Source organism: Herpailurus yagouaroundi, unplaced genomic scaffold, assembly GCF_014898765.1.
Source record: "Herpailurus yagouaroundi ecotype Mexico unplaced genomic scaffold, PumYag 77, whole genome shotgun sequence".
Taxonomy (NCBI): Eukaryota; Metazoa; Chordata; class Mammalia; order Carnivora; family Felidae; genus Herpailurus; species Herpailurus yagouaroundi.
This window is the reverse complement of record NW_024412388.1, coordinates 85,122,585-85,148,020: the sequence shown is the minus strand read 5'-3', so window position 1 is coordinate 85,148,020 and position 25,436 is coordinate 85,122,585. Positions and strand designations below refer to the sequence as shown.

At 36.2% G+C, this 25,436-nt stretch overlaps 1 protein-coding gene across 2 annotated transcripts in view; it reads left to right on the top strand.

Moving 5' to 3' along the window:
• Positions 1-24,943, top strand: part of PLPPR5 (phospholipid phosphatase related 5) — a 126,238-nt gene extending 101,295 nt beyond the window's left edge. For both annotated transcript variants that reach the window (XM_040471069.1, XM_040471068.1), the window contains exon 6: positions 22,918-24,943. In XM_040471069.1, the coding sequence (XP_040327003.1) occupies positions 22,918-22,950 (33 nt within the window). In that variant the 3' untranslated portion in view covers positions 22,951-24,943. The remainder of the gene's footprint in view (positions 1-22,917) is intronic.
• The last annotated feature ends 493 nt before the right edge of the window (positions 24,944-25,436 follow it).

Below are 25,436 nucleotides of genomic sequence, written 5' to 3'. Positions count from 1 at the left end.
CCTGATAGGGGCTGTTCCTTTAGCCTGGATCCTAAAACGGGAAGACAAGGGAAGCAGAAGGGTACCCAGCCAGCAACCTGGAGCAGATCTATAGAACGTGCCCACCAACATGTGGTATGAGGGAGAAATACATATTTGTTGTTGAAGCCACTGAGCTCTTGAGGTTTTAATATAGTATACCTAGTGAAAACTAACACACACACACCAAGGCAGAAAAAGTTGGTTACCTACCAAAGTCTGACAGCACACTGGGCTCAGACTTTTCTCTCTATAATAGTAGATGCCAGAATAGAAAGGAGTAGGAGTAGTGTTTTCGGAGTTCTCAAAGAAAAAGTTTGTGATGTCAGAATTCTGTTCCCACCCAGGGGTGCCTGGTTGGCTCAGTCAGTTAAGCATCCAACTTTGGCTCGAGTCATGATCTCATAGTTCGTGGGTTCGAGCCCCATGTCAGGCTCTGTGCTTACAGCTCAGAGCCTGGAACCTGCTTCGGATTCTGTGTCTCCCTCTCTCTCTGCCCCTTCCTCCATCATGCTCTGCCTCTGTCTCAAAAATAAGTAAAACATAAGAAAAATTTTTAAAAAAGAATTCTATTCCCACCCAAAAGGTCATTTAAGTATTAAGACAACCATAAAATATCAGATATGTAAGAATTCAGAAATTATATTACTCATGAAAAGTTACCAGAAGGTTTTTTACCAGTTAACTGAGCAGCACACCAATATCTAGAGCTCTCAAGTTGGAAAAGTCATTATAGGAATGAATGGGTAAAAAGAATGGAAACCATTTACATAATTAATTAGAAATGACTATAGTAAATATAGCAACATAGAGAAAATTCTAATTTTTAAACAGAAAATATATTTAAAAAGAAAATAATATAACAATGACAAGATGAGATAGAAATCCTAGATGTCAACAAAAGTAAAATTATGATAATTTCCAGCTTTAATGAAGGAGGGCCTCAGCATCAATCTTTTGTTCTTGACATTGCTACCTAGAAAAATATAGATTCAAGCATTTTTTTTAAAGTTTTTTTTTTAACGTTTATTTATTTTTGAGACAGAGAGAGACACAGCATGAACAGGGGAGGGTCAGAGAGAGAGGGAGACACAGAATCTGAAGCAGGCTCCAGGCTCTGGGCGGTCAGCACAGAGCCTGACGCGGGGCTCGAACTCACGGACTGCGAGATCATGACCTGAGCCGAAGTCGGACGCTCATCCGACTGAGCCACCCAAGCGCCCCATATTCAAGCATTTTTAAAAGTAAAAATTATCAAAAGTAATGAAAAACACCCTATAAAATGCCAGTAACAAAGTGTAAAATATCAGCAACATATGTGTTAAAAGGTTAATGTCTGTAATATATGAAACATCCTAATTGAAAGATGGGCAAAGTTTATAAATACGCAATTATTAGAGATCAAATACAAATGGGAAATAAATATATGGAAAAGTATTCTCTGTCACCTTTTTCTCCCTTTTCCCCTTTTTCTTCTTTTATTGACGTATAATAGACCTATAACATTATATTAGATTCAGGTGTACAACATAATGATTTGATATTTGTGTATATCCCAAAATGATTACCACAATGAGTTAACATCTGTCACCATAGAGTTACTAATATTTTTTCTTATGATGAAGACATTATTTATAGTCACAATGCTGCACATTGTTCCCATGACTTATAACTAGAAGTTTGTAGCTTTTGACTCCCTTCACCCATTTTGCCCATGCACCACCCCTTGCCTCTGGTAATTACTGACCTGTTCTCTGTATCTATGAGTTTTTTGTTTTTGTTTTTTTTAGACTCCATGTATAAGAGAGATCATATGGTATTTGTCTTTTTCTGTAAACTTATTACTTAACAGTGTGCCCTCAAGGTCCATCCATATTGTTGAAAATGGCAAGATTTCTTTCTTCTTTACGTTTAAATAGTAGTCTGTTGTGTATAAACTTACCACATCTTCTTTATCCATTCACCTATCAATGATTACTTTGTAAATAATGCTGCAGTGAATATGGGAGTGCATATATATTTTCAAGTTAGTGTTTTCATTTCCTTCAGATAAACACCCAGAAGTGGAGTTGCTGGATCATCCATAGTTCAATTTTTAACTTTTTGAGGAAACATCATAGAGTTTACATTCCCGTAAGCAGTGCACAAGAGTTCTCTTTTCTTAACATCCTTGCCAACACTTGTTATTTCTTGTCTTTTTGATAATAGCCATTCTAACATGTGTCAGGTGATAGTTTCTTATGGTTAATTAGATTTTCCCAGACAACTAGTGATGTCGAGCATCTTTTCATGTACCCGTTGGCTATCTGTATATATTCTTTACAAAAATAACATTCATATTTTCTGCCCATTTTTAATCAGATTGTTTGTGATCTTTGCTGTTGAGTTGTATGAGTTTATATATTTTGGATATTAACCTCTTATCTGATATATGACTTGCAAGTATCTTCTCCCATTGAGTTAGAGGTTAGCTGTGGGCTTGTCACATCCGGACTTTATTATATTGAGATACATTCCCTCTATACCTATTTGCTGAAAGTTTTTATCATAAATGGATGTTGAATTTTGCCAAATGCTTTTTCTATAACTATTGAGATGATATTATTTTTTATCTTTCAATTTATTAATGTGGTGTGTCACATTCATTGATTTGTGGATGTTGAACAATCCTTGCATCCCCGGAATAAATCCAACTTGATTGTACTGAATTGTCCTTTGAATGTGTTGTTAAATTTGCGAAGATTTTACTGAGGATTTTTGCATCTATATTCATCAGGGATATTGAGCTATAATTTTCTTTTCCTGTAGTATCCTTTTCTGATTTTGGTATCAGGGTGTAAGGCTGGCCTTGTGAAATAAGTTTGAGTGTTCTTCCCTCTTCTGTTTTTTTGGACTTTGAGAAGAATTGGTATTAATTCTTTTTAAAATGTTTGGTAGAATTCACCAGTGAAGCTTTCTAGTCCTAGACTTTTGTTTCGGGGGAGGTTTTTAATTACTGGTTTAATCTCTTACTAGTAAGATTTTGTTTCTTCATGATTCAGTCTTGGAAGACAGTGTGTTTCTAGGAATTTATCCACTTCCTCTAGGTTGTTATTTATTGATATATAATTGTTCGCAGGAGTCACTTATGATCCATTTTATTTTTGTGGTATCAGTTATAACATCTCTTTCACTTCTGGTTTTATTTATTTGAGTCCTCTCCTTTTTTTTTCTTGATGAGTCTAGCTAAAGATTTGTTATCTTTTCAAAGTTCTGTCACTTGTGATGAAAATTCATGAAGAGTCTTTTATGGGATGCTTATGAAGTTGGTTCTCACCCTGTAAGCAATGGGGAGCCATTAAGGAATTTAAGAAAGGAAATGCCATGTTTAGAATGGAGAATGAATTAAATAAGAGCAACACCGAGCAAAACAAAAACCAATCTGGGAGGTTATTGTACAAATCCAGATAAATTATTAAGATGACATAGACTGGATCTCAGGACAGCCATGTCATCTCATTTTGACTGACCAGGCATCATTTGGCAACGTCTGTTTTCAGTCAGATGCTGATTCTGATCAGAGGAGTTGCCTTTAGTCTGTTCAGGCTGCTATAACAAAGTGCCGTAGACCAATGGACCAATCAACAACAGAAACTTATTTCTCAAAGTTGTGGTAGCTGAAAATTCCAAGAGCAAGATGTCAGCGAACTCAGTGGCCCATTTCCAGTGTCCCGTATGGCAGAAGGAGTCCCTTTTGTAAGGGCACTAATCCCATTCATGAGGGCCCTGCTCTCATGACCTACTCACCCCCAAAGACCGCACTTCCACTTACCACCACCTTGGGTTTCACCATTGAATTTGGGGAGGACACAAGCATTGTCTATAGCACGGGTTATCTAACTATCCCAATGATTCACAGTGGAAAAGGGCTAACTGCTAGCCAGGCGTCACTAAGAAAACTGTCCCCCTACTGTCACCCCCAGAAACATGCTGACCTCTCATCTGTGACATTTGCCTGTCTTCTCCTCAGAGATTTCTCTTATTTATAATGAATGAATAAGGAGCAGATTGGCATTCCTTACAAGGATCTTCCTGGGTCAGGCTGCATTCATCATAGTAGCAAAGCTTTGAGCCCTTTTGTCTTTTACCTCTCTCTTTCCCTCTGCTTTTCTCATAGCAAAATGCTGGCATTCAGATTTGCATAGGTAAGCACATGAAAATAATAATGTGTGCATATGCATTATTGATTTTAACTGATGCTATACAGAAAATCTAAGGAGAGGAATACTTTAGCAAAAGAACAAAAACATTTTTAAATAAATATGAAGATAGATGGGATTTGATAGAAAAGGGTATATTTCTAATAGATCTAAGAATTCATGTCTATATAGTTTTATTAAGGCAGTTAGACAAGCCACTATAATCACTTATATCTAATTTGGGATAATTTCTAGAGTTAACTTAGTGAATATAACCTGGTATAAAGGATGCTTTTTGAGAAAATAATTTTATTTCTATCTAAACCTAGGCATTATTTTTTCTTAGATTATATGATCTAATCAAGTGGATCAAAAGGAATTCCCTTTTGCCAACGGCACAAAAGGGAAGATAACTATAGGGGTAATTTACAAGATTACAGTTTTGCCTTTTAGGTAAAGGGCTTTTCACCAACCTGTACTACCCAAGAAATTCATACTATAAAAGCACACTGTAACAGAAGCTTCACTTGAACAAAAGTGGTTAGCAGTGGTGACAGTTCCAAACATCTAGAAATGTCATAATGAGTGGATATTATTACAGGTAGAAATTACCATGTTTAATTCCTGTGGCTATCGCAAAGGGAAATAATATGGATAGGAAAACCCTAAGGGAATTCACAATGACCCAGAGAAGCATATGCATTGACCTTTACATTTACTGTTTTGCAGATAATAAAATCAAAAGGGTTGAGGAGAGCCTGACTTGAATTTTAGGCAGAATGGGAGTGGGGGACAGATGGGAAGCCAGGCTTCTACAGCTGGAAATTTTGAGTTTGAAGCCTGGTATGGCCACATAATAACTAGGTGGGATAAAACAAATTACTCCTCCTTACCTGAACAATTGGTACAATAATGATTCCCTTTTAGGGTAACTGTTGGAATTAACAGATCACAAATAAACTTCTTGGCACATTGTGGGTGGTTAACAGAAATTAGTTCCCCCCTGCAACAGTGATTCCCTTAATTGGATTTTCATCTTTTCTCAGACTAAGAAACCCCTATAGGTGTATTTCACGGACTTAAAAGTTTATACAGATTGTCTATGTCATACATAGCACATGTGGCAGAAAATATTATAGCTTAAAATGTTGCATCTATTAGTGTCATAGCAAATAGCCAAACAATCCTGTGGTTTCTTGCCAAGACAGATATGATTATACATTACCGTGCTCTCTGTGATAAATTCCTTTGAGGTTTCAGAATGCTATGCATGAATAACTATGGCAATCTAATTTAGGATTTAGTTGCTTTTCTATAATGCAAATCTTTGTTTTACAGAACTGCTGAACTGTAGTATAAATGTTACATAAGATCTTGTCAAAACAACTTTATTAGTGATTAGATATTGGAACAGTTAGTGAAACTAAATATATTCATATTTTAGGCATTTCTTCCTCAATCTAAGCTTTGAGCACTCATGAAAAATATTTGAAGTAAATGAGTGTTTGCATGCTGTACTCTGTCCTCATTTGTTAAGTTTAATTTGCTTTAAAAAAAAGCCAATTGAGGATGGACATTCCATCAGGCATCAACATTTTAGGTCAGAAAAACTAGCATATTCTGTTATTACTTTGGCATTGTCATTTTTCCTATTTGTGCTTCCGTATATTTAGTATTTTTTTCCACACTATTAATAAATACTAATATATTACACCAGGAATAAAAGCCAGATTTTTTTTCAGTTATATAAATGGCCTTTTATAAAAGCATCTTTTCAGTAAATTACTTTTGAATATAAACATGCTTCCTCATCTCATTTGTGTGAATGAATATAAAGTTGATGACTGCATTTTTAAATTTAATGATTCCTATAGTCATCAGTTAAGGAGGGACTAAAACATGATGGATCAAAAAATCATTCTTGACACACACAGTTATACATGGGGAACTGCTCCCATCCATTCATTCCCCTCTTCTCTCAGATTCATTCCTGTATGGTGGTCTGTCCTAGGGATATTTATGGAGGCCTTCAAAATGGAGCAGGAGCGCCATGACATTATGAAAGATTTTTGTACAGAAAAATGTAAAATGTTATTTTGCTAAAACCAGGAAAATAAATAATGAACTCATTCACAGTCTTATGAAACAACCATAATTTTTTGTTGTTTCTGTTAAAGAAGCAAGTAATTTTTATATATTGTTTAAAATGTGAAAGTCTGGGCAAGCAAGACAAAAGTGGGTAACAGTATCCATATACTAACCACAGTGATCACTGGAAACGTTTTCTAAAAGTAGCCTTGATGACCCCATCCATAAGTGTATGTGTGGATTTGTGGATAGTATAGGATCTCCCTGGATGTTCTTTTCTGTAGCCTGGTTTTGCTTGCACAACCAGTCATAGATATGGTTAGAGTCAATAAATATAATACTCGTATCAGCATAATAGTAAAAGCTAATCTTAAGGGGAGCCTAATTTGTGCCTGCAAAGAACTTCACACATAAAACATCATTTTAGTTTTTATAGAAACCATTTGAGTATATCTTATTTTTCTCTATTTTACAGAGAAAAGAGACATAGAAAGGTTAAGTTGCCCAAGGTCACACACCTAGTCTGTGTTCTGAAACAAGAATACAGAATTGTATCTTCAACTTTCCATTTCCAAATATGTTTCATATTTATCACCTCAGAGCTAAAACTCATAATCACTATGCTATACAATATCATACAATTACATTGAAAAAGTTCTAATTCATACAAACTAACCATTACCTTTGTTAGGCATGGAGAATTCTTTCCACTTCCAATTTCCCATAATTATAAACAGTACTACTAGGGTAAACATCTCTACAACAGATATCTTGGCAGTTGCCATTAATAATTTATTAAAGATATATTCATAGAGTCAGAAATGCTGGAAAAGCAAGGATGAGTACTCTTCAGGCTGTTGGTTTGACTCATATCTTTATGTCCTCTCCAACAATGGAGAATATTATTTTTAATAATCTTTACCAATCTTATAGGTCAAAAATATATGAAGTACTTCATTTAATTTGTATCTTTTAAATACCCTCCCATATATTTATTTGATATTTTTCCTTTGAAACAAACATTGAAGCAGTAATTCAAGAATTGACAAACCAAACTCTAGATACCACTTGGCCTTTAGACTTAATTCACAATGTAGCTAATGGTCTCAATATATCCCCCCCCCCCCCCCCACTGGGGTTTATTAAAGGCATACTTTACATTCTATAAAATTCTCTTTTTTAGCATACAGTTTTATAAGTTTTGTCAAGTGCATGCCATTGTATAATCACCACCATAATCAAGTTATACATTTCCATCACCCTAAAAAGTTTCTTCCTTTCCCTTGGTAGTCAACCCCTCTTTCAACCCCTAACCTCTGCAACCACTAATCTGTTTTCTGTTCCTACAGTTTTGCCTTTCCCAGAATATAGTATAAATGGACTCATATACTATGTAGCCTTTTGAGTCTGACTTCTTTCACTTGGCATAATGCATTTGACATTCATTCATATTATTACCTATATCAATAGGGTCTTTTTTTTTTCCTTTTTATTGTTGAGTAGTATTCTGCCTTATTTATGTACAATTTTTTAATTCATTCACTATTTGAAGAACATTTGAATTTTTTAAAGCTTTTCACAATTATAAATAAAGCTAATATAAAAATTCATGTACAGGTTTTTGTGTGTATACGTATTTTTCCAAATCTTGGATAAATACCTAGGAATAGGAATTGTGGTTTTAGGGTAAATGTATATGTACATTTACCAAAATTTTCCTAAGTATCCGTGTCATGGTTCATGGTATTTATGGTTTTGAATGGGTCTGAAATGAATCTTGATGTGGCTCATCCAGTTTTCACTAACTGGTACCTTCTGGTGAAAATAGGCAAGTTTAATTTTTGTATTTTTTTTTCAAATTTTTATTTAAAAACTAGTTAGTTAACATATAATGTAACATTGGTTTCAGGAGTAGGATTTAGTGATTCATCACTTTACGTAGAATACCCAGGGCTCAACACAAGTGCCCTCAGAATAGGCAAGTTTTAGAATGAGGAGTTTTGGGGTCCCTGGGTGGCTCAGTCAGTTAAACGTCTGACTTTGGCTCAGGTCATGATCTTGTGGTTTGTGAGTTCAAGCCCCGCGTGGGGTTCTGTGCTGATAGCTCAGAGCCTGGAACCTGCTTCCGATTCTGTGTCTCCCTCTCTCTCTGCCCCTCCCCTGTTTATGCTCTGTCTCTTCATAATAAATAAACATTAAAAAATTAAAAATATATAAATAAAATGAGGAGTTTTAATTAGATCCTGATTATACAAGAATTTATCATACACTTCATCCACTACCCACATCCTCTGATTCTTCCATCAAGTAGATTTGCTTATTTAGCAAATCTAAAGCATTTTAAAAAGTTAAAAAGAAATGAAATAAATAAGAATCCAATTAGTTAGGTAGATTAAAATACCAGTGTAAAATAAGGCCTGGGTACAATGGATGAGTTACCTTTTTTTAATCATCATCGGTTATATATAGTAAAATCTTATTTGCAATTAGATTTGTAATATATGAAATATGTAACAAATGTCAAATAAGAAGCATTATGGTACATTTCCCAGGATTCATGAGCTTACAGTCTAATGGGGGGATAGATAATCTTATAAGCAAATACAGAACAGGGTGGTGATGGCTATGCTGGAGGAGGACATAAAGGGAGATCTACCCAAACATAGCAATGCTTGCAGCGTCTTCTAAGGGGACATCTGAAGAACTGTTAGCTAAGTGAAGAGATGAGAAGAATGTTCCAAACAGAGGAATCAGCTTGCACAAAGATTTTGTTTGGCAGGTGAGATAAGAACAGAGGCAAGAAATTTGAGGGTGCCGTTAAAGAGTGTTCAGGTGGGGTCCAGAATGAGGGTAAAAGAAATAGAATTAAGAAGGGGCAAGTGGGCTGGGCCAGATGGACAGATTAATGGTTGAGAAATTTCAAAAATGGCCAAAGAAACTTTGTAGTATGAAGGAGGTAGGACAGGAGGTAAATTGGGATTTTACATTTCTGATGTGGTTGATGGTTGGGAATATAGTCGGGAATGTGTATGCTACAGTATGGTGGACAGGTCATTAGAGTTAGGGAGGTTAAGGAACTTCAGCTAGAGAACACAAATACCCACATCCACCAAGTACGTAAACCCATTAACATTAATAGACTCACCTGGAGTTTCATGCCATTGTGCTGGAAAACATTGAGTTCAAGTGAAACTGAGTCTTTGCTGCAGATCTCAACACCTTTATGTACTGTGAGGCTGTAGGCAAGGAATATAGGGAGCAGTTATTCCCAGAAGTGTTTGAATACAAAGATTTTATTTTGGGGGAAATCATTCAGGATTACTGCTTTTTTTTTTTTTTTTAAAGGCAGTGCACTTTTTACCAGAGAAATGGTAATGTTTTTAAACAGAACTTTTATATACCTAACAGTGTTTACACTGCTAACCAATCACTTTTCTACAACTTTAGGCAGTGGTTCTCAGACTGGTATAAAAGAGATTCCTTACCTTACACCATTTGCAAAAAGGGCACATTTCTGGGAAGCATGCCCAGAAGGCCTGGGCAAATGTGGGCCTGGGAATCTATAGTGTGTCAGCCACCTCAGGTGATGTGGATACAGACCCAGCATTGGCCTAGATCCAGCTGGGCCTGCCAATCTTCTGAAACAGTAGTTTTCAATATTAGCTACACATTAGAGTCATCTGCAGGGTCTTTGAAACTACCATTGACCAGGCCACACCTCCGACCAATTAAATCCAAGTCTCTGGTGTGGTATCAGTATTTTTTCTTAAAGCCCCCCAGGTGATTCCAGAATGCAGCCAAGATTGAGAACCCATGCTCCTAATTATTCATTGTGAAAAGACTTAAACTCCCTAGCTCCTCGGGACTTGGAAATACGTCATATGATCTATAGCTAATGCTCCAGTAAAAGCCTGGCCTGCCTCTGTTTAATTGGCTTATCAGTGAAAGCCGCCTGGAGAGTTCTCCTTTCTCTGGAGGGTTACGATTCTCTCAGAAAGTAGCTTTTAGCCCCTGTCTCCAAATAGTACAAAAAAGAAATTCCTGAAGAGAAACAAAATTCTGAGCTCATGTTAAACTCTGAACTGAAAAGAGAACTATGGCAAAGGAAGAAATGGTTCAAAACAATCCTCTTTCCCAAGAGAACTCTGGTTTTATCACATTTCAACTTTTATGCCTTCATAACCCCAACTTCTTAAAACATGAAATTGTTTAAAATGAATTTTTCAATCCGTTTCATGGCCTAAGTTTGAAATTCTCTAGTAATTTTTTCTCAGGCGGACCTAACATTATTTCTCTTTTACTAAAAATACCAGCTTCCCAGTCCACCAGAAGGAAAACTGAATGTGACCAAGTAGGGTTCTAGAGAACACACTCCAAGCATTACTCCTTTTCCTCCCTCTCTTTTATGCCCACTTTGCCTTCCTCAAGGGATACAATGAACAAACAAAGGACGCAAGTAGCGAACTACAATATTTAGGGGCTGGCATTCACCTACTTTCCCCTGATAAAATGTAGGCTGCATCTATATAGCTTCAGAATCGTTGATTATTATAGGATCATGATTCTTTGTCCTGAACCTTGGTGAGATATGTTTTCCAGGATTCAAAATATTTTCTATTTTAGGGCAAAATACTGTGTGTTCAGTTACACAAGCAGGGTCTTGGGCAGCAAAGATAAATATCTCCGTAGCACAACATACAGTATATATCACCTCAGAGCAATTCACATTTGGTTTCGCCCACCAATTCACATTGGTTTGCACCAATCTTGTAAGATAACATTTGGTTTTAAAGTTTGTGCGGACATAAGAACTGTAGACTACAGCACTGTGAAATTCCAACCAATTATCATGTATATTTTTTCCTTTGTATTTTTTCTTTCTCTTTTTTCTTTTTCTTTTGTTGCCCTAGCTTTTATAGACAATTATATATGTTTGAGTAGAGACAAGGACCTTTGTGCATATAATCTCATTTAATCTTAACAAGAATCCACTCAAATAGGCATTATTATTTCCCTTTCACAGATGAGAAAGCTGGGTCTCTGAAAGGTTAAATTGCTTGTGAGAACCTCCAATGTTATGGAGCCCACATTCAACACTTGACATTCATACTACTTGACTGCAGCATCCACTGTACTTCACAGCTTCCTTACCAGTAGACCTGAAGACAGGAATCATTGAATTAAAGACACTGTATGCACAGATCTCAAGTTGCAACCTCAATTTACGTTTAGGTTAAAAACCCAAGCTGACTGCTGACAACCTCCTATTAAAACACAAAAGCTGTTTATAATCACCTTGAAAGAAAGAAAAACTGAGCAGCATTTAACCTCAGCATTTGGTTCAATAATATAACACAGAACTTTAAGGAAACTAGTACTTTGTCCAAGTAAATAAGTCAATATTAGATAAACATTTAAATAATGAATGAAACACATTTTGTAGGTGTCCCGAATTCAACCTATTGAGAATGGTCAAGAAGAAAATTCACAGGGAAGGTCCTTTAAAGACTGTCTTGCAAGGCTCTTCAGCTGGATGCTGGGAATAAGCCACTGTGAACATCTTCAATTAAGGCAATAAACGTATGTGCGCTACAGCGCACTGGTGTTGGAGTTGGGTTGCAAAGCTAAGGCAAATACAGAAAAATGTCCTTCTGTGCAGGTTCTAGTACATCCAAAATTCTAGGTACTTGATTGTTGTTGTTATTATTATTTTACCCCTCAAATGTATTTTATTTTTTAATTGATTTTTCACTTCATGGGAATTTGACATTCCTCAACCAAATAAGCCCTTAATAATAATGGGGTTTTTGGGGTTGTTTTCTTATCTGGAGTGCTCTTTTGGCATTTCCCCCTAGTTTTTCAAAGCGAAATGGTGAGTGGCACATCTTGTCAGGTGACAAGTCATTGCCACATTGTCATAAGCAAATGATCATTTGTTTTAAATGGTGTTTAAAAAAATCAGTATAATTCTACAAAAGGAAGGATAGAATAAATAGAAAAAATAGAAATTTTTCTGTAGAACTTAGAGCTTCAAAATTTGACATACTCTATAGACTTTAGAATTTACCAAATTGAAGAATCCAAAACTACTGTTCTCAGGAATAAGTGCTTGTTTTTCCATGGGACCTCTGCACTCAAGGACTGGATTCAGTATTTGGCATGTTGATTTGCTGTGGACTTGAGTGAACACTTTCTAATGGATATAGCACATTTTAATCTTCAACTCTCTGGGCTCCAATTCTGCCATCTCTACTCTGCATGTGTAGTTGTGAAAGGCAGTAATTGCACTGATCAGTTACATGACCACTTTCTTCGCGTGACTGTGAATGCAACTTCTATGCATGAGTTTCTGGTTTGTGTACTACATGTTTGCAGTATTATCTCTTACTAGGATTTTAGTATTGCAGATTAAGAATTCAAACAGATTAAAAGGAGAAAACCCATTGTTACCTAGTTTGCCTCATAAGAAGTCCATTTCTCAAGACAGGTAACCTGAAAATAATAGATGCAATTCTGGCTTTTTATGTTACTAAGAAAGATGCTGAGGGAAAGTGAGCACTGCCATAACTTCCTGCATAGGAATTATTCCATTTGCATATTTCAAATTACCCATTTACATACATTGTGGATGTAATTTTTATAACAGAATCATAGTGTCTTATGGATGGTAAGGACCTTAAGTAATTACCCTTATTCTTTCTCTGGATTCCTTCAGGGGAAATCACCCCTATGCTAGAAGAGAATTAATCTTAGTTTTTAAATCTCACTGAAATAAGTAATCCATCTCCTTCATTCTATGGTGTGGGTTCATTTGCTCTTAGTGAAATTAATGAACAGATGGCCCCATGCTCTCTGTATACTCCTTTCATGTACTTAGAACCTGTTATTAAATTTCCCCTTAATTTTCTCCTCCCTATGCACAGTCACTTTTATGTTTTATTTTCATCTGTTTAATCTGTGTGCTAATGACAACCTTCAGATGATAAGCCCCAAGCAGAATCCTTCTAATTCCAGTCAAATAGAAAAAAAAAGTCATCTCAAAAGTTAAAACTTAAGTGTGATGTAAAGCTAAAAGGGTGCTAATTGGAAAAAAGCAAGAGACTTGGGATCTAAAAATGTAGTCCGTCTGGAAACTGTAATTTAACTTGGTAATGACTTAGCGTAATGAAAAGGGTAATATTGTTTGTACTTGACAAGCGATGAAAGAGAATCTCATGGCCACCAAAACATGATTTTTAAACTCCCACCCTGAACCTAATATTTCCTAGTTCTCCATAGCACACTTAGAGTTACACATCCGATGCCTTATTTCTAACATGTTCTCAAGCCCCTGTTTGGGGCAGTCCCGGTTTCAGCCTGCTGCTCCTTGTGTATTATTAGCAACTCTTTTCCCTCAATATGTCTGGGTTTAGATGGTAATTTACAGGTTGCCCGATAGTCATTGCACACTCTTTGTCACTCTCTTCAGCTTGTATTTGTCACTTGGTTTTTCCTCTGCCTCTGTCCTGCCTTGCGTTGATTATCAGTGATTTATTTCCAATACTTTCTTTGTTTTATTAAGGTCTTGTAATATTTCAGTTCTACCTTCCAAGGTGATGGGTGTCTCCTTCACTTAGGATCATCTTCAGCAAATTTAATGAGCCATGCAGACACTTGATTATCTAGGTCAAGGGAACAATGACACTTAGGCCAGTGGCCTTCGGAACACCATCCATTCTCTCTCTTTTATCTCCTGTTCTTTACTTCTGTCACTTTTTCACTCCTTCCCTACCACCATTGCCGTTGAGTGGTTAATCTTCAATTTATATCTTAACATCTTTCCAGCAATTACTATGTGCTAGGTCCTGTCCAGAGGTATGACAATCCTGCCAGTTTTATACTAAAAACATGTGTATCAGATTGTTTTTTATCAGTTCACAAGATTCAAGTCCCCATGGGGCCACTGGAAATACAATTACGATGTACTATTGCCACAGTTCTGATGGCTTTTATTCAATCAGAGTACATTATGTAAACTGTGGCAATCTTTTTTGTCCTAAAGTCATGCTTGTACTTTTGTAAGGAAAAAAATCAAGAAAACTCAGAGAGGAGCTGCTGAGTTCCCCAACATTTTCATAATGCATTTTTTTTTATGAGAAATTACAGTTTCTATGGTGTTCTTGTTAGTGAAAAGGCAGCATGTTCTGCTCACGACTGATTCCTACTGATACTATTTTTCTCTAGGCTTAAGTGGGTCAAACCTAGAACATAATGCTGTAAGCACTAGTCAGTGATAACCTTCTAGTTCTGGTTTAATATGCCTACATTTGGTGACAATAAATTTTAATTTCTTCACACACATTTTCTAAGTGTTTTAACTAGTTTAGACACTAACCTGAAAAGAACTACATATACATGGAAGCAATCTCATGACATGCATTCATTACGTGAAATTCTATTTATGATGTCTTTCACATATAAAGAGTCAATACAGAAACTGCTATGAAAAACACTTAAAGCAGGTAATATGATAAAATTCTTTTGTAAATGTTGCAGTTATTGGTTAGAACTGTCAGGGATGTTACATCTTGACATAACCCTATAGGTAGCATAATTATGTCATATCAATTGTCCACTGTCATATTACAGCAGCCATGATTTGGCCTGCTACATGTTTGAATCCATTTAAATATTAGCCATTCCATAGGCTTTTTTTGTACATAGCTCTGTTGCTTTAAAGGAGGAGGAGAAGGAAGGGGAAGAGGAAGAAGTCTAGGCCCTGTAAGGAATTCTATGATTGAAGTGAACAACAGAGGTTGCAGTCTATAGTCTGGACTCATGTATCAAAACTGAAGCATTTGGAGTGACATCACCAGAATGACAACACAGGTTGTTCCTGATCTTGCACCCCCCCGAGAAGAACCGACAACCGTTTAAGAACAAGACACCACTGAGAGAATCCCAGAACATGGGGGTGAGGCTGAAGTACCCCTGCTTTGCCACAGAGACCAAGATAGATTGCATTACAAGTGTAAGAAAAGCAGCTGCATGTTGGCCCCGCTGCTCCTTTTACAGGCCAGCACAGCACCACCTGGAGAGGTCTCCCCTGAGCCTTCAGTTCTCCCAGGGAGCAGAGAACCCAAAAGGGACAACCAGCTACCCCCAGCATTGTGGGCTGCTTTGCAGGGGTCCCTACTCTGATCTCACACCATGGAAATTGCAGGGGAATCAGATTCAACCCCTGGGGGTCTTCATGTGTTAGAGATGGGGCAGGGGGCTTGCAACAACCAGTAGCAACCAGCTCACGGATCTTAGCACACCAAATTCATACCTGCAATGCCCAGGTAGTAATCCCAAACAGTAGTTTTACTAACCTACAGAACCAAAGTGAGGACGCATTCTGACTAGGGAACTTGGCAGTGCAGATCTGCCTGATACAGATCCTCAGTTGAGGAGTTTTGCCAGCCCTGGAGCCTGGTTTCTCCACAGCCAGGTGAGAAACGAAGTGATAGCATCACCTATTACAGAGAGTTCTTCCAGCCCCCTTGGTCCAGAAAGGCGGCAACAACTCCTGGAAGCAGTGCAGCCCAGCTGTGCTTGCTCCGAGAGGTGGGCAGGCAGAGCAGACACAAAGCTAGCACTGAGCATGGAGGATTCCTGTGCTCTGCATAGGCAGGGGGATTAATTCACAGCCGAGACTGAGGGTAGCTTGCTCCTGGTCCCTCACAACCAGAGAGCATGTTTAAGAAATTAAGAGCAGCCTACAATGGTCCCTCCCCCTCCTACGTAGGCAAGGAAGCCACAAAATAACCTCACCTGTTGTGAAGGGTGTGTTTTGGTTCTGTCTACCCAGAACGACTAGAGACAACTCCTGGAAGCTGTACAGCCCAGTAGCATTATGGCCAAGAAGCATGTGGGGAGAGCCAGTAGTTTGCAGAGCAAAGCCACTGGCGTGTTAGGTCAGAGAACTTGGGGGTACAGGTCAGCTTGAGCTGTTTCTCCTGCTGTGCCCAGGCAGAGAATCTCATTCATACCCCACTCATCACTGAATATAGCCTTTAGTCTGTCCAACCAGGAAACCTAACCACAGCACATGGGAAGCTGCATAGCCTATTCAGTAGCCTTGTGCACAGAGCACTTGAACAGAGAGCACAGCCTGTGGCTTGCCCCATCTGCAGAACAAAACTAGTGGTCTCAGCTGACCAGAGAATTCAGTGCACACTCTGGCCTGATTCAGGTTCCCAAGCAATTAGTTGTGTAGGCTGTGGGAAGATACTTCTTAGCCCCATCAGCTACTGAATATGGTACCCAGTCCCAACCATCTAGAAAGCCTGACCAGCAGAGCCTACCCCACAGCCTCACTTGGGTAGGGACCCAAGCCAGAAGTCCTATCTAGCTGTTCTCACCAGTGGCATAACCACTCCATCCATGTCCTCAATTGCCTTGCCCCCAGATAGACCATAATAGCAAGCTCCACCTGCTCAAAGACCTACCATCAGACAGAACCAGAAATCCAAATGAGCTGACTGGTGAAGAACTGTCTCTGCCAAAACAAACCTGTAAATTCTGGAAGAGGAGCCCAGTTACTCAAATGTGCAGATACCAACATCAGGAATCAAGGATCACAAAAAATCAGGTATATATATGACACCACCAAGGAAACTCATAAAGTTTGAATAAATAACTCTAAAGAAATGGAAATCTACAAACTGCCAAAGAATTGAGAATAATCCTCCTAAGAATGTTAGTGTACTACATATTATAATTAAATCTAGTCATAGTTAGATTCTGCAATATGGTAATAGTGGTGTATTCAAAACTCTAGTTTAAAAGTTAAAAAAAGAACAGAGTATAAATAAGCATAACTATAATCTTTTATTACAAAATATAAAACATATAACTTGTAATAGCAATAACCTAAAATGCCAAGGAGAGGAGAAATAAAGGTATAAAGGTTATAAATTCTATTCAAGTTAACTTGTTATCAGTTTAAATAAGTTATAAATTTAAGATATTTTATGCATGCCTCAAGGTAACTGTAAGAGAAAGTTCTGTAGAAATTACACAAAGGAATGCAACAAAGAAGTTAAAGCATTACTGATACCAAAAGAGGTCAAAACACAAAAATGGTAGCAAGGTAAAAGCAAGGAACAGTGGATCTATTTAAAACAATTAACAAAATGGCAATGGTAAGTTTTTACCTATAAACAATTGCTAAGTATAAATGGATTCAGTTCTACAATTAAAAGACATAGGAGGGCTGAGTGGATTTTTTTTTTTTTTAATATCTAAACATAGGCTGCTTACAAGGGCCTCACATTAGCCTCAAAGACACTCAGGGCACCTGGGTGGCTCAGTTGGCTAAGCATCCAACTCTTGATTTTGTCTCAGATCATGATCTCATGGTTCGTGGGTTTGAGCCCCACATCAGGCTCCACACTGACAGCACAGAGCCTGCTTGGGATTCTCTCTCTCCCTCTCTCTCTCCCTCTGCTTCTCTCTCTCTCTTTCTCAAAATAAATAAACTTAAAGAAAAGACACTCACAGACTGAGAGTGAAAGGATGGGAAAAGACTTTTCAAGCAAATGATAATTTAAAAGAGCAGAGGTAGTTCTGTTTATATCAGACAAAATAGACTTTAAGCTAAAAATGCTTAAAAAAGAAAAAAGGTCATTATATAAGGTGGTCAATACATCAATAATATATAAACATTTTAAGTATTTATATATCCAACATTGCAGTACCCAAATATATAAGGCAAAATTTAAAAAAGCTAAAAGCATATATAAACAGCAATACAATAATATTTGGGGATTTAAATATTCCATTCTCAACAATGGATAAGTCTTCCAGACACAAGATAAATAAGGAAACAGCAGATTTTAATACTACAGACCAAATGGACCTAACAGACATATACGGAGCATTCTATCCAACAATATAGCAGAATACACATTCTTGTCAAGTGCACGTGGAACATTTTCTAGAATAGACTGTATATTTTGGGCACAAAACAAGTCTTAGAAAATTCAAGAACCTTGAAATCATACCAAGTATCTTCTCTGACCCACAATGGCATGCAACCAGAAATCACTAACAAGAAGAAAACTGGAATTCATGAACACATGGAAATTAAACAACACTTTCCAGAACAACGAATGGATCAAAGAAGAAGTTAAAGGAGAAGGAAAAAAGTTTCTTGACATGAAAGAAAATGGAACTGCAACATACCAGAATATGTGGGATGCAGCAAATCAATTCTAAGAGGGAAGTTCACAGCAATAAATGCCTACATTAAGAGTTAAGAAAAATTCCAAATAAACAACCTAACTCACTTTAAGGAATTAGAAAAATAAGGACAAACAGCTCAAAGTTACAGATCAGAAATAATCAAGATGAAAGTAGAAAAAAATGAAATAAAGAACAGAAAAACAATAGAAAGTATTAGCCAAATTAAGAGTTGGTTCTTTGAAAAGATAAAGAAACCTGACAGTCCTTAGCTAAACTAACCAAGAAAAGAGAGAAAGGACCCAAATCAACAAAATTGTAAATGAAAAGAAGACATTACGATGGATACCACAGAAATTTAAAGGATCATAAGAGCTACTGTGAACAACTGTATGCCAAGACTGAATCAGAGAGAAATAGAAAATCTGAACAGACCAATTATTAGTAAGGAGATTGATCAAAAATCTCCCAATGGTGAAAAGCCCAGGACCAAATCATTTCAATGGTGAATTTTACCAAACACTTAAAAATTAACAGCAGTCCTCAAATTCTATCAAAAGATCAAAGAAGAGGAAAAAACATTCAAACTCATTTTATGGGGTGAACATTATCCTGGTAGTAAAACCAGAAAAGGATTTACTGGAAAAGACAACTCAAGGCCAATATCCCTGAGGTATATACATGCTAAAATTGTCAATGAAATACAGGCCTACTTCATTTTATTGTGATTCTCTTAATTGCAGTTTAAAGATACTGTGTTTTTTGGGGGATTGTTTGCTTATTTTTACAAGTTAAAGGTTATTGGCAACCCTGCATCGAGCAAGTCTATCAGTGTTGTTTTTCCAACAGCATATATATGTCGCACATTTTCATAATTCTCACAATATTTCAAACTTTTTCATTATAATTACATTTATTATGGTGATCTGCAATTGGTGATTGACTCACTGAAAGATCAGATGATGGTTAGCATTTTTGGCAATAAAGTATTTCTTAAGGTATGTACATTGTTTTTTAGACATTATGCTATTGCACACTTAACAGTCTACAGTAAAGTATAAACATAACTTTTATATGTACTGGGAAACCAAAAACATCATTTGACTCACTCTATTGTGATATTTGCTTTGTTGTGGTTGTCTGGAACGAAACCTACAATATCTTCAAGGTATGCTTGTACTAGCAAGCCGAATTCAGCAGTGCATTAAAAGGATCATTCACAGTGATCAAGTGGGATTTATCCTTGGGATGCAAGGATGATTCAACATATGTGAATCAATCTGTAACTTGAATGATACATCATATTAATAGAATGAAAGAAAAGAATCATATGATCATTTTAATAGACACAGAAGAAGATTTGACAAAATTCAGCATCCATTCATGATAAAATTCTTAATACATTAGGTATAGAAGGAACCTATCTCAACATAATAAAGGCCATATATTGCAAGCCCACAGCTAACGTCACACTCAGTGTAGAAATGTTGAACACTTTTTCCCTAACATCAGGAGTGAGACAAGTATACCCACCCTGACCATTCCCATTCAACATAGTCCTAGAAGTTCTAGCTAGAGCAATTAAGCAAGAAAAAGATATAAAAAGTATCAGAATTAGAAAGGAAGAAGTAAAATTGACTCTATTTACAGATGACATGATTTTATATAGAGAAAACCCTAAAGACTCGACCAAAAACTGTTAGATGTAAACAATGAATTTAGTAAAGTTGCAGAATGCAAAATCAACATATAAAAATCAGTAGCATTTCTATACAATAACAATGAATTTTCTAAAAAAGAAATCAATCCCATTTATAAGAGCATCAAAAAATAATAATAAAATACCTAGGAATAAATTTAAGGAGGTGAAAGATCTCTACTGTGAAAGCTACAAGATGATGAAATAAATCAAAAAAGATACAAATGGGAAAGTATCTCATGTTCATGGATTAGAAGAATTAATATTAAAATGTGAATACTACTAACAAAAGCTATCTATAGATTCAGTGCAACCCCTATCAAGATTTCAATGGCATTTTATACAGAACTAGAAAAACACTTCTAAAATTTATATGGAAGTACAAAAGACCCCAAATAGCCAAAGAAATACTGAGAAAGAAGATAAAAGCAGGAAGCATCACACATCCTTATTTCAAGCTATACTATAAAGAAATAGCCATCAAAACAGTATGAGACTGGCAAAAAAACAAATAGACCAAGAATAGAACAGAACCAAGAGCTGAGAAATAAACCCAAGTGTATACAGTCAACTAATATTTGACAAAGGAGACAAGAACAGTCAATGGAGAAAAGATAGTCTTTTTTTTTTTTAAAGTTTATTTTGAGAGAGAGAAAGAGAGCATGCGCATGTGCTAGCATGAGCAGGAGAGGGGCAGAGAGGAGAGAGAGAATCCTAAGTAGTCTCTACGCTGTTGGCACAGAGCCTGACAGCACTGGGTCCACCATGGGACTCTATCTCGCAACCCATGGGATCAAGACCTGAGCCAAAATCAAGAGCTGAACACTTAACCGACTGAGCCACCCAGGCACCCCAGATAGTTTTTTAAATAAATGATGATGGATGTTCACATGTTAAAGAATGAAACTGGACCTATACTTACACCACTTACAAAAGGTAACTTAAAATGGATTAAAGAGTTGAATGTAAGACTTGAAGCCATGAATATCCTAGAAGAAAACATAAGAATAAAGTTCCTTGAGGAGTCTTGGTAATGATTTTTTGTATATGACACCTTAAGTATATGCAGCAAAACCAAAATTAAGCAAGTGGAACTACATCAAACTAAAAAGCTTCCATACAGCAAAAGAAACTGTCAACAAAGTGAAAAGAAAACCTATGGAATGGGAAAAAATTTCAAGCCGTATATCTGATAAGACTTGGTTAATATTCAAAATATATAAAGAACTGATACAACTTAAAAAGCAAAAAACAAATAATCTAACTTAAAAATGGGCAAAGGACATGAATAGACATTTGTCCAAACAAGATATACAAAAGGCCAACAGATACATGAAAAGAGACTCAACATCACTAGTCATTAGGGAGATGCAAATTAAAACAACAATGAGATACCACCTCATGCCTGTTAGAATGGCCGTGATCAAAAAGGCAAGAGATGCTGGCATGCATGTGGAGAAAAGGGACATCTTGTGCACCGTTGATGGGATTGAAAATTGTTGCAGCCATTATGGAAAGAAAACAAGATGGAGAATCCTCAAAAAATTCAAAACAGTACTATCACATCATCTACCAATTCCCCTTTTGAGAATATGTATAAAGGAAACAAAAACACTAATTCAAAATGGTATCTGTACCCCACATCGATAGCAGCATTATTTACAATAGCCAAGACATGAAAACAACCCTAAGTGCCCATTGATGGATGGATGTGTAAACAACTTGTGGTATATGCATACAATGGAGTATTATTCACCTTTAAAAATGAAGAAATCCTACCATGTGATAACATGGATGGAACTTAAAGGCATAATGCTAAATGAAATAAATCAGATAGGAAAGACAAATACCATATGATCTCACTTACATGTAGAACTAAAAAATTTTTAAAAATTAAAGAAAAACTACACTCACACACAGGAAAAAAAAATTAGATTTGGGCTATCCAAGGTGAAGAGTGTGGGGGAGGGGGAATGGGAGGAAGGTGGTAAAAAGATACAAACTTCCAGCTGTAAGGTAAATAAGTACTGGGAATGAAATGCACAACATGTTGACTATGGCTAACACAGCTGTATGATACACAGGAAAGTTCTTGAGAGAGTAAACCCTAAGAGGTCTCAGCACAAGGGAAATTTTTCTTTTTTTCTTTTAGTTGTACCTATATGAGAAGGTAGATGTTAACTAAGCCTATTGTGGTGATCATTTCACAACATGTAAATCAAGCCATCATGCTATACACCTTAAACTTATACAGTGATGTATGCCAATTATTTCTAGAAAACACTAGAATAAAACTAGAAAAAAAATGAAGTATTTAAGGAGATCTTTGTCAACCAGCATAAGCCTTTCAGTCTGAGCATTTCACCAATTTGCTGTATTCCATCTGTCTCACAGGGAGCAATTAATCTGAACCTCCAACACACAGCATTAAAATTCCATTAACAGTGAGCAGAATATTAATGTGTCTGGGGTTGCCATTTTTATCTCTCCAAATTTCAGTGTTAATTTTCAATATTAATCTATTTGGTTAATTAAGAATATTGAATAAAATATATAATTAGCAATTACATGGACACAATAATACATAGAACTTAAATGTATGTTTCTGCAACTTAAACATATCCGGGCTGCAATTTTATATTAAGCTAATGATTGTAAGAGCACTATATTTTTTACAAAGCCAGCTTTCCCAGGACTCTGATTTTGTAATTCCTTCTTCTTTTTCAGAACCACATCACCGCCTTTGCAGAAGTCACATGATATTGAAGCAGGCGGTTTGTCACTGCATTGGACATCGTCCCTTTTCACCATCCATTCATAACACCCAAAGTTTGTTTGATTACAAAAGAAGTTTATAAAGTTGTCTAATAATTTTTATAATTTTAAAATCAGTGTCAACTTATCTGTTTCCCCCACTAGACTGTGAGCTCCTCAAGGGCAGGGCTGTGTCTTCTCTGTATCCCCAGCACCTACAACAAAGCCTCGCACAAAGTAGGTGTTAAATAAAATGTGATGGCCGAATGAAAAAATTAATTCTTAAATAAAACATTCACTTTAGTTTCTCACAGAATCACTGAGACTATGTGAAAAGAACCTTTACACAAATCATATTGTATAAGAAATCCCTCCATTTGGGGCTAGTTAAGTTTTTTTAGTTCTTATACCTATTCAGCAGTATACCACGTTTCATTTGAAGTGGACTTTGAAAGTCATGGGGGTTTTATGTTACTATTCAGCATGACATTATTTCCATCCTAACAGATTTCAGTGTGTGAAGTTACTTTTAGAAAATATGTTCTATACTAAAATAATGTTTGCACATAATATTATGCTATATTTCACTTAAAATACCATTCATACTATACATTCTAAGACTGGTGCTTCTGCTTTTGAAGGGGAAAATGCCAATTTTTACTGTAATAAGTAATGTATCATAATTAAAAATTATTTATTTGGACTTTTGTTCCTGACAGTTGTGGTTTCATCGTTGACTTGTAGCTTTTGAATAATGCAGGCAGTATTTAGGATATTTTAAGTGACTAAATCCAGCAATGGTTGCTTCATATTGAGCAATTTTCCACTGATAAAAAGCGTCTCAAGAGGGGTGAAAGTCTCCATTCTTAGACTTTTTACTAGTCAAGATTCCACATAATTTAAAACAGGAAGGAACCACACTCTGACACGAAATTTAGAATCTATAAATTCCAGAAATGTGGTTAACGCATTGTACTTTCCATTTTTATAGTACTTTATAGTTTACAAAGTACATTGTCATTTATAATTTTATTTAATCCTTACAGTAACCCTGTGTAATCATTGAAAATCGCTTTAGTTTATAAGAAAAATAAAGCCAAGGCAAGGTAAATAATGTGCCCAATTCCATACAACTAGTAGGAGGCAGTTAAAACTTAAATTCAGGTTTTCTGACCCTGAACTCATATTCATTTCAAATATACCACAGCTATTGTATCATTTTGGACACATCAAAACCTCTCAGAGTCCTGGACAACTACCTATGTTTAAAAAAAAAAATGAAGAAATACCAAAATATAGTTACAAGAGCTATGTTGTATTTTAAATATTTATGTTTTAAGAATGAACACTTTTCAAATATACAATTATATGGTAACCTAGTTTTAATTTTCTTTAAAAATAATGTCAAGAATCTAGATGTGAGGTCCTTTGTAAAATCAAAACCTAAATCAGATATCTCTCCTGCGATCCTTACCCCCGTGCTCTAAACCCCAGCCCACAGGAGAGGCCCAGAGGACATACTCACACTGAGCATATGGAATGAAGGATGAGATCACGTCAATATAGGAAAGATGACAGGGCTAGAATTACACCATTAAATGTACTCCTTTACAATAACTTCACAATCTTTAAAGTGACCCTGGGTAGCTTTGTCTTATATGAGCAGTAGTTAATTGATTGAAATGAATCTTCCTAACCTTGACAGTATTAAAGAAAATAAACTTTAAATTTTCTCTGTAATTTCAACAGAAATCAGCAAATAAATAAAACCAAAGACTTGTCCATTATTCCCCAAGTAGATTTTACTTGCTCTTTTCCATCACTAGGGGAATTAAAACACGTTTGTAGGGCCAAAGGCAGAAAAAATCAATATTTCTACCAAATTCAGACTTCTATAGAAATTCAACTTTGTTGGAAATTTAAAACACGAAAACGGTTAGAATGCCTTCATTCTCTTCAACGGCTTTTTTAGGCAATAACAGTAATGGGGAATTCACTTACAGGAAATGGATATGAAAAGGATGATTATAATGTCTTTGGAGGCAGGATTACCAGTAAGATTTCTGGAGTGAAATCAGTTCTATCGGTTCTGGAATCAGTTTTTCAAGTAGCCAATTTGGCATGTTTTTCCTGTTGGAAGCCTTAGCTACATATTCATATGCAAATGTTGTGTCTTTGCACCTTGCTAAACCTGGTCCAAATGCAAGAGTTATAATTTCCTCAGAAACCCAGATTTTATCCAGGATCAGAGTAAAGTCATCTCTAATATTAAATGTCATGGGCCCAAGATTGGACATTGAATGATCCTGCCATGAAGGAAATCCGGGAGAATAAAAAGCTACACATGCACAGGGCAAAAGCCGGCCAAGAGCCCTGAACCATGATGCTATAACTGAAAATAATGAAAAATATGTTTAAGAAATTATTAATTTGTAAATATGTACATATGTAGTTTAGTAAAAGTAGGCAAACACATACTTTTCTGATAAAGA